Genomic DNA, 11,062 nt, shown 5'->3' with positions numbered 1-11,062 from the left:
CACCTTGCACAAGAAATTTATTTTGTGATCAACAAGTGCAAATCAGTCCAGGCAAAAACAACTGATGGAAGCACCTTGCACAAGAAATTTATTTTGTGATCAACAAGTGCAAATCAGTCCAGGCAAAAACAACTGATGGAAGCACCTTGCATGTACTCACTGAGTGGGTACATATGAGGTATAAAGTTTCATTTAGTTTATTATACAAGCCCCACTCAGGAGGAAACTTCCATCTGCCACCACTCTAGCAACTGGTCACCGGAAGTGGCAAGGACTCCTGTGCTCCAAAAACAAAAAGGGGGGGGGGAATATGCATTGGAGCGTCTGGAGGAACAACACACTAGAGATTGTGCAATGGGTGTCTGCAATTCTCTATACTGAAAAGCAGAAAGATGCTGATTGTAAGAATCACTGATCAGAAGAGATGGTCAAAAATCCACATCAGCTTTACTCTTGATGTCCACAAGTGATGGTCCTTTATACATATGAAACAGTAATAACAGAATATATATACACACACACCACAGGATAAGCAGCTAGTGGTCTTACAGAAACACCCTATCTTAACAGTGAGCATTATACAAGTATACAGATTTAGTGCAAATATAATACTAAGCATACCTGTCCAGGTAAATCCACCACCAGGTGGGATCCTGAAATATGATGTATATCAACAGAATAAGATAAAAAATAATAATACATTGACTTACCCCAGTCAAAGGTGAACTGACATGTGTAGAATCGCCACAGGAGGAAGACAATACCCATTTAAAGAAGACACAGCTAGGTCATGCATATAAAGTGTGAGAAATGTATTGGGAGTTGTTCACATACCAGCCTGAATGATATCCTCCATAGGATGGTGGTTTTAAGCAGCTAAAGACACAGTGAGATGATGAATATGGTGCAAAGAAACATTATGTAGAAGGCAAACTTCCAGGGACAAGTCGTACGAGTTGACAAACCCAACCAGTGAGCATAATAGGTGATAGATCATGGGAAACACAGAAATTCCATGGAACAAATAAACAGAAATGAGAACCATGAAAGAAGGCAGTACGAGCCACATAACATAGCAGGGAATGAACTGACCAAAGTAGTTGATCTGGATCCAAATGGGAATACAGGTGGAAATGGAAGGGAAGGAAATAGGAGAAAAGACTAAACAATCTTCTCAGGCAGCCAATGTTCCAGGAAGGAAGACCCGATACAAGGAATGGTAAAGGATGCAGGAAACATTAAGGACATAAATATAGGAATGATGATGACCATATGTGCTGAGGAGGAGAAAACAGGTCTGAAGGGAAAGATGGTACAAGGAACACATTGCAATAGATTCAAACAGGAACTAGACAGGGCATGAAAGACAACATTGAGATCCCAATCTAGCTGAACAAATAAATGAGGTGGTCAAACCAGATGAAAGGAATGGAAAAGGAAGGTAATAACTGGGGGAAGAGAAGGCTTTCCAGGAAGCGGGAGTACAGAAGTTGTTCAACAGGGCAGCCCTATGAGGAGTAACAGTTGAAACAGACCAATCCTGACCAAGCAACCAGGTGAAGATCTGGGACAGTTGAGGAACAGAAGAACAGGATGGTTGGAAGCCAATGCAATTGGACCAAAGTCTGAAGTAAAGCCAATGCCTCTGGGAGATACACAAGGAGGAAGGGAGAATGGTAATGGCAAGGAAAGACGTTACATACGGGTGTGAAGATGGTGTTTGGTGATGTTGGGGTGAAACATGACCAATCGCAGTTGACGGAGGAGCAATCAGGACAGAGGTAAGGGTATGGGCTGTTGCTCCCATAAGAACCAGAGCAGAGGAATCCACATCTGAGCCAGCCAATACAGAGCAACTAGCAAAACAGGACATGGAGTGGTCTGGACAAGGGAAATGACTCTGAAGAAGAGACTGATTGGAGGGTAGACATATAGGTGAAGACCACTCTAATCTTGACTGAAAGCATCCACCCCCAGAGCTAAGGGGTGAGGAGCTGAAGACTAAAAGGAAGCAGCTTTGGCATTTCAGTGAGTGGCAAATGCATCTATATACAGTGTTTTCCCAGTTGAGAATACATCCACTAAAATACATGAGGATGAAGGGACCCCTCTGTGGGAAGAATCTGGTTGGGATAAGCAATCAACCACAAGGTTCATAATTCTAGGACAAGCCTGAACCACCATGTCGTGGTCATTGGCCCAGTACAGGAAATCCAGAGCCTGAAAACAAAGAGATTAGGACTTGGTCCCCCCTGCTTGGTAATAAAGCTGATGACATTGGAATTGTCAGAATGAACCATAACCACCTGCCCTTGCAGGAGCAGGAAGAAATGATGGAGAGACTGATGAACCGCCAAAGGTTATAGGATGGTGAAATGGAGAGTAGCCTCCTTGACTGCCCACCAACCCAAAATCTTGTGGTAAGCAAGGAAGCCCACCCCCTCTCAAACCCATCAAGGAAGCATCTATGAACAAATAAGACTAGGGATGAGGAAGAGGAATGGGAAATCCAGCCATGGTCAAGTCCCTGTTGAGCCACTAAGCAAGCTCAGCCCTGATTCCAGGTGATGGAAGATGGGATGGTCATAGAGATCATGGGAAAAGTTCCACTGGTCAAAAAGCATTTATTAAAGGGAATGCATGTGTGCCTGATCCAAGGGAATGAGAGCTTCCAAGGAAGCCCACATCCTCAAAAGAGATAGAACTTCCCATTCCAAATCCTAGAGCAGAAGTGGAGAAAACTGGTTGCAACTAAGATGGGAATTGAAGAGAACCCCCAAAAGAATGAGAAACTAACCTATTTATTATTAAGCTATCAAACAGTTATATTTTGATTGTTTAAATGACTAAATTTATTGTAATTTTACAAACAAATAATATACAAGTTTTACTGTAATTTTAAAAGCGACTAGAATAACAAACATGCTTTACTTTTAATCCTACAGATGACCAATAAATTAAAGCTTTATTATAATTCTGTAGATAACTAATAACCAAACTTTCTTTTTAATTCTATCAACGACAAACAAACAAGATATACTGTACTTATACAGATGACTAATAAATAAGCTTTATTGCAATATTATATGTGACAAATGAATGGGCTTTAGCATAATTCTGTAGATAAATAATAAAAAGCTTCAGCATAAACTTACAGACAGCCACTAAACAAGCTACTGTGAATTTTATAGATGAATAACAAACAAGGTCTACTGTAATTTTATAGGCTAATATACAACTTTACTTTTAATTCTGTAAACGACTAATACAATAGTTTTCTGGACTAAAAAAAACATGAAAAAACAATAAAAAACTTTTTTGTAAGAAAGAAACTACATACCAGCAAGAACACCCACATAGCCCAGTAGTAAGCAGCTCCAAAGAACCAGGCTTTGTAGAAAAATCGTAACAAGAGAAAACTTGCACGGGTCATAGTGCATTCATCTTCAAGAAAAGAGCAAAAGGTTAAGTATTAAACATCATGGTGAGAGTACCATTTGATATTAATAATATTGTACAACAAAGTAAAAGATGTTATTCTTGCATTATTAGTAACATTATTAATCCTTTGGGGCCTGTAGGATATGTTGGTCTCTATCATTATTACACTGAAAACACTTAAATTGCACAAAACTTAGTATACATTTTCTTAGTAAAGTCTACTCGATTCTTGAAAAAAGTTCAATTTGATCTACTATTTGAATTTCTTTTGTTGATTGAAGCACTTCACTTCCCACTATGAATCATGGTGTGATTGACAAGAATTTACCAATGATTTCACTCTTCAAAAAGTCAAAAGTTACCTTTGTCATGTTAGTTATTTTTTGCTAAGATAATTCTATATATATATACAGACACACACACAAATTATAGTTTGTTTAAAATAAGTAAGTTCTTGTGGTTTGGTGTTTGAGTAAATTTAATGTCACATACAAAAAAAAGGACTCTTGGTATCTGTAGAGTTTGAGATTTCCACACTCACTTGCCCAAAATATCCTTATCTGATGCCTTATCATACAATATTTATGTAACTTTGAATGGGATATAATACAAAAGCATTATCAGGTATAAAACATACATTATCAGAAACTGTAAAAAAATATTCCCAGGTCTCTTAGTTAGTTAGAAGCAGAAAAGTATTAAAATATTGTCTTAAGGTTTCTTTGTTTAGTGTGTCTGTCCCTAACTCTCCTTTTCTACAACATAAGTGATTTTCATAAGGCATTATTGTACCCTAAGTTACAATGTTATGACTTTATATAAATGACCCTTCCTTTCTGACAATTACAGGGATGGGATCACATCAAAGTGGTTAACATTGAAAAAAGAATAACCTACTGAGTGTAGCAAGGTGAAAAAGTTTGGTAATAGTCACATGGAGCAGCATTCCCAATATTTTTTCACTGTTTATAAAATACATATATATCATAGAAAAACTCCCACCCCTGTGATCATTGGATTGAGGTTGTACTCCTCAAAGTTTAGAACCATTCAATGTTGTCAAGATCTTCCTGGGAGGCACAATAAATGAGTTCAACCAATAAGTTTACAACTGAACACGCAGAAGGCCTAAAATGCAAAATATATACCAAACTAACTGAAAATGTTCAAATCTCAAGAAAGAAATAAAAGCTTACGAAGCAGCACAAAAAAATCTAGAATGATTTACAGTTCAGACATGAGAAATGAGCTTGAATATTTTTGAATTTTTATTTTTTCTATGAAATTAACACGTAGTAAATAATGCTCAAATATTTTTTGAATAAAATATTGTTCAAGCAGAATTTGACTAGTTTATTTTAATTAAATTTTTCAAGTTGAGTAAAAGTGTGTACTCAAGTGATGTGAGCACCATTTGGTCTGGAAAAGGTTACAGGTTATACATTTAATATGAGCTTGTGAAAAAACTGAAACTTCTTATTTTTTCAGAATCTTTATCCACATCATAACAGTAATATTATTTATATATCATTTTTTAAAATAATTCCCAAACATTCACGATACATTTTTTCTCTATAATAATAGCAACTACTGAATACAAGAAATTGGAAGTAAGTTCTTTTTACCAGGCAGTGCCTCTGAGCTGCATCTCTTCAGTGCTTGGCCTGTAGAATTCCCTGTTGCATTTGTTATATTAGCCTAAAACAAGAAGGTATGCTTGAATATAAAGAATCGTGAAAGTCTTCTGTACATATAAAATAATGATAATATGACAGTGGCATGAAGATACAACACTCATACGTAATAGAACATAATAATTTATAGCAAGATGATGATGTACAACTTATGCATAAGGAATATTGATAGCTTACAGCAGTGGTACAAAAATCTGTACAGACCACTATGGGTACACTTTCAGTTACTTATTTTACAATACATTAAAAAGGAAACAACACTTTTCACCTATTCATGACATATATACAAATTACAAAATCAACAGAAATCTAATCTTTCACAAGACCTCCCCCCCCCCCTTCTTCCATTGGATGTTTCTGCAGACCAGTGGTTCCCAGCCACTGGATCATTGGTCTACAGTATGAGGACAATATATTTTTTATATTGAAAACATCAACAAAAAGATTTTTGACAACAGGAATTCATAATACTTTTGAAATCAGATACACAGTAACTAGTGTGTTTCCTTTAGAAAATGCTATGTGAACTACTTAAACATTAACTTGTGTTAGTTGAATATTTTATGAAGCCCTATGAAAACTACAATAAAAACTTTTTGTGTCAATTCGATAAAAATAATCTTTTAAATAAAACAATTAAGACAACTTATACTTATCAAAACAAATCAGTAGAATGAAAAACTGGCCAATTCCTATAAACATACAGAGGTAGATGACTAACTCTATCACCTATGGGCATGGATTACATCAAGTTGTATCATGTAAAGTGATCAATACCAGCATTTCTGATTACTACTATTTTTCATTATTCCAACTCTCCAAGCCTATAGTGAGAATAATCAATTAATTGAACATAATTGATTAATCAGCCCAATGAATAACTGATTAGCAACTTTCACTAACAGCCCAGCTCTACATGCATATAGATAAAATTATTTTCATCATTTCAACCTTATTGCTTATATTTCTATAGAATCAAAGAGAAAAGTGAGAACAGCCTAAAAAAATTTTAAATGTTCAAGACAAAACTTAAACAATTAACCAAATTCTATCCAATATCATTACTGGCAAAACTTTTACAAAAAGATTCAGTACAATTACAACAACTGCCTGTTGCAGAAACACAAGTGTAGAGGACAACGTTTTGAAAGCCTTTCTGAAGACAAAAAGTGGAAGACTTTCAAAACATCGTCTTCTACACTTGTGTTTCTACAACAGGCAGTCGCCATCCATTGAACAAAGTTTCATCATGAATATTCTGCCTGAACAATCTATCAAAGAACTTTAAGAATACCATTAAAACTTCAAAAAGAGTCTTACAATGTACTGTTGACTGCCATAGGTGGTATATTGTGGTGAAACACTGTAGAGAAATATGTTGATAGCAAGTATAGTGTACATTAAAATTGAACACAGCATCAACATTCCCTGGGGTGGTGTTCTACGAGGACGTATCTTGTACATCTGAAAGTTTATATAAATCTTATTTGTTTTTGAATGCACATCTGCCAATTCATATGGTTTATTTATCTAAAAGTGCATAGAAAATGTTCTACCTTCATTTAACTTCAAAACTGAAAACAAGTATATGAATTTATACATTTATTTTGTGTAAAAGAAAAATTGGAGCTGATACATTTCACTGTCAAACACAAAAAAGCACACATATACCAAATGAATGCCATATTTCTTGTTTTAAATTTAGAACTATTTTTTTTTACAAATCTATTTTAAAGAGAGCAACAACCACACAAATTTATAATACAAAATATTTGTTTCAAACATTGTAAAAGAATCTTGTAAATTCATTGAATAAAAATTTAAAACTCTAGCAAACTGAATGTTTTCAAACATTGCAGTTCCTATGACACTTACTCTGACACAAAAACACCAGATTCCAAGATTCCTGATCCCAGAAATTGTAAACAGAACCAGGTAAATCAGAACACATACAAAAATCACATAGTCTACTGGAAAAACCTGAAAATGTAACAAGTAAATAAATGAAACATAATCTATAGTACTGAAAATTTTACAAGAAATTTGAATGCATTCTTTACATATAAATGTACACACTATTAACTGAATAGCATAAAATACAGTGAGGTGTAGAGTTTAATAAAAAACCTGAATGTCCCCCGGAGAGCTGAAACATCAGCCTGAATAAGTTTGTTAGCAAACTAAAACATTTAAGTGATATAAAACTATTTTCATGCGGAATGTTAAATAAACACTATAGTCAATAAATGGAAGTAGAAATAAAAAAGGCTCTGTTTCTTTAGTGCTTAATTAATAGAACCATTTTGGATGTTTTATGCCATGCTTCTTCAAGTTTTGTTTCTTTAATGAGGACATAATTACATGGTTTATGTTCTATAATGTTTAATAGGCAAACCTAGTCAGAATTTTATGTTTGAGACTTTTTCAGGTTTTATTTTACTGAAGGACCATGTATATGTAATGTATTTCTTCAAGTTTTATCTAATTTTGTTGATGAACCTAATCAGAATATGTTTTGTGCTTTTTTCAAGTCCTTTTTTTATATATCTTATTGATAAACCAATGAGGATAATATGCTTTAGACCTACACAGTATTAATGATTTTCTATTTTTACACTACAGTTCAAGAGTTGCAGTATAATTTTAGTAAACTGGCAAGCATTAAGATTTTGTGCTAAACATTTTTTTGACAAAGTTTATCACAAATCTTTAGTTACTGGGAAGTCTATTACATATCTATTAAGATACGAATTAACACACTTATGAATTTATTATCAATACAAATGAATCAGTCTAATGAAACTCAATAACATTTATTTTTTTTTAAGAGAAATAACCCGGATGTGATTTAGGTTATATTATATATCAACAACACATATTTACCTTCTGAGCATGAACAAGAACAAAGTCAAATGGGTTTGGTAAGTTTGGCTGTGTCTGAGCGTATCCCATTTTATAGCCGAGAGAGTTAATGGCTTTATCAATACTAAAAAAATACAAAAAAGTTTGAGAGATACTACCTACACATAAAAAACAAACAAAATAATTACACTATCATACACTCATAGAAAAAAACGACTTCATTATAAAAACATTTAGAAGTGTATGTGTGTATACACATGCACATATCAATGACACTACCTACATTCAAATATTCTCCAATTCTAAATATTCACATTCTGAAGAAATTGTATCTTTACTGTTTCAAGTTTTAGACACCTCTCTTTCCTATTTATTTATAGGGATTCCATTTTAAAACAAAATATAACATATACTCTTGCTTATGACAACTTTTGTCACACTAACTTTGATAAAAGTAAAGAAATCCACAGCAAAAATCCAAGTAGAGCTCCGAGAATTCCTATGACCATTTGGAAAGGGCGTATTATGCATCTACACTTGTATGTCAAACTTTCTCTTAGGTTCTTAAGGTGCCTCTCTCGTCTAGAAAGCAGATGTTCATTTTCTTGAAGCTCAGCCAAATCTGATTGTTCTCGAGATGACAGCTTTTTTTTATTTTGATACTACAAGTAGATAAAAAATTAATTGTAGAACATTATAACTTGGTATATAACAATTAAAATATTTACTCTTATATATGCATAATAATCAAATTAGAAAACTAAAGATCTATTAGTTTGAAACAATAATCTCAGGTCAATATTTTCCCCCTTCACTTTTCATCCTTTCCAAAGTCCATTAATCTTAATGAAGACTTCTGAGGGCTCGAGAAACCTATAGTCACAGAAGACCATGGAAGGTGTTTGTGAAAGATATAACATGAGTAAACTTTTGTACACACATGTTATGGAAAAACTGGTATGTTAAATTCATTGCAAGGCTCATGCTTTGTCTTGAAGCATCTTTACTTTGTTGGGATCCATTCCATACAAAGATATTTCCTTGAAGTATAATGCAGTCAGTATCTTAGCTTAATATAATGCACATTCATCAGGGCATATTCTTGACTCTCTGGATGTTTAGTTTATCGTTATAGTTGTGACTTGCAATTATAATAATTTTGTTGAAAAACTTTTCCAACATGCTCTATACCATTTTAAAAATGTTATGTGTATGAAAAGGACAACAAAGCAGACATATCCTTCATACACCATACTATCCTGTATCACATGCCAGATATTGCTCATACAACTTTCAATAGTTTAGTTTTTGTTCAACTATCAGTTTGGGGAGAAACTTATGAACACAGTTTATGTTGCATTTTTAGACAAATATCTGTGTGAATTGTCCTGTTTACAGATTTAAGGGAGGTTCTTTTTTTAGCTAAAACAGACTAGAGTTCTTGAGTTACCTCTGAAACAAGCTACTGAACCTTCTTCACTACTTCAGCATATAGTTGTAAAGTACCCCCTACTTTGCTTCAATGATACAGTTTATCATTACAGATATCTCTCTCTTTCAAGTTCTATAATTTCATGTCTTGCATAATTTGGTAATTATGGAAGAGGAGAATTTCACCTAATAGTCCTGTAATGTAACTCTCTCAGAAAGGGTCAATTTTAGGTGTCCTGTACTTGCAAACCTTCACACTTGAAAAATAGGAGACTTTTAACCTGTATAGTAACCAGCCATGAGGATGATCAGAGGTAAGGTAACTGAATAAGAGATTGTTACCTACATCATGAATAACCTTCTGGATTCTCCAAGTTTACAGCAACCAACTATATTATTTGATTATCATACTTGTATACTGTCAAAATGTAAGTACATGTGCTGTAAATACATATATACTTTACCTTGTCTCTCAGGTTAGTTATCCGTGATGTTGTTATTTCTCTCTGATTTGTTACATCATCTTGTTCTGCTGCAGCACTTCTAGTTCCCCGAAAAAGATGGATAGGCCATGATGAGATCCCACAACCCTAGGACACATTACTTATTTTTAATCTATTATAGTAGAAAGTAAATAATAACTATAATAATAATAATAATAGTAACCAAGATTGAGACTTCTTCAATCCCGGTTATAAGCTACTGTCAGGTTTTATGTATAGGCCAGATTCTTTACAGTAGGTGCCTGTGACATGTTAGCAATAAATTTCAAAAATAAACAAACACACAGTCCACTTGTTTTAAAATAATATACTAAAACAAGTCAAACATATATATACAAATGTTGGTTATCACAGTTGTATTTAGAGCTTTAAATAATTCTCTTTTTTTTGTCAAAGTCCACAATTGACGAGATGAATAATTTTTCCTGCTCTGTTATTAGGCCAATCTGTGATAATTTCACTTTAAAAATTGCTACTATACATTCTTTATGGCTAAACTGAACTAGATCACACAGTATAGATCTAACACTCATTCTAATTCAAACTAAATTTTGGATGCATATTTATACTCAAACAGAGGTCTAGAACATTCCACACTCTACTAGAGTGTGTGTGTATATTATATATATATAATCCCACAGTACTACTAAAAAGAAAGATATACATAAACATCAAATGTATAGATACTCACAGTGTAAATGATGAAATACAGCATACCAATAAGACTTAAGACTCCCAGTATAAAAGACAGAGCATCTTCACCACCTGAAAGGAAAAGAAAATCCATTGCTCATTAAATGCCCGCTTCACATATACAACACTGAACAGACGATACCTTTACAAGCTATAAACCAAAACATTCAATAACACATATGATTTCACCTTCATGATCTGGAAATCAAACCCTGCAGCACACAATGTACTACATTTTCATGATCTGGAAGTCAAACCTTCCAGCACATAATGCACAACACCTTCATGACTGGGAAATCAAACCCTCCAGCACATAATGCATTACACCTTCATGACTGGGAAATCAAAACCCACAGCACACAATGCATTTCACCTACTGGATCCTCTGGTTTTGAATCCAGTTAACTTCACCATATAGTAACCTAAGTTAACTTAGGT

The 11,062-nt window shown here is 34.0% G+C and overlaps 1 protein-coding gene across 2 annotated transcripts in view; it reads right to left on the bottom strand.

The window, feature by feature from the left end:
* LOC106468026 (probable lysosomal cobalamin transporter) overlaps positions 1 to 11,062 on the bottom strand; it is a 45,672-nt gene that overhangs the window by 4,881 nt on the left and 29,729 nt on the right. For both annotated transcript variants that reach the window (XM_013928424.2, XM_022396329.1), the window contains exons 7-14: positions 10,623 to 10,696; positions 9,893 to 10,018; positions 8,442 to 8,659; positions 8,019 to 8,121; positions 7,011 to 7,115; positions 6,456 to 6,599; positions 5,067 to 5,139; positions 3,341 to 3,444 (exon numbers count right to left, since the gene is read on the bottom strand). In XM_013928424.2, the coding sequence (XP_013783878.1) occupies positions 3,341 to 3,444; positions 5,067 to 5,139; positions 6,456 to 6,599; positions 7,011 to 7,115; positions 8,019 to 8,121; positions 8,442 to 8,659; positions 9,893 to 10,018; positions 10,623 to 10,696 (947 nt within the window). The remainder of the gene's footprint in view (positions 1 to 3,340; positions 3,445 to 5,066; positions 5,140 to 6,455; positions 6,600 to 7,010; positions 7,116 to 8,018; positions 8,122 to 8,441; positions 8,660 to 9,892; positions 10,019 to 10,622; positions 10,697 to 11,062) is intronic.

Source organism: Limulus polyphemus, unplaced genomic scaffold, assembly GCF_000517525.1.
Source record: "Limulus polyphemus unplaced genomic scaffold, Limulus_polyphemus-2.1.2 Scaffold2839, whole genome shotgun sequence".
In the NCBI taxonomy this organism is placed as follows: domain Eukaryota; kingdom Metazoa; phylum Arthropoda; class Merostomata; order Xiphosura; family Limulidae; genus Limulus; species Limulus polyphemus.
Note: the sequence above shows the minus strand (reverse complement) of the source record. Positions and strands in the feature narration are given on the sequence as shown.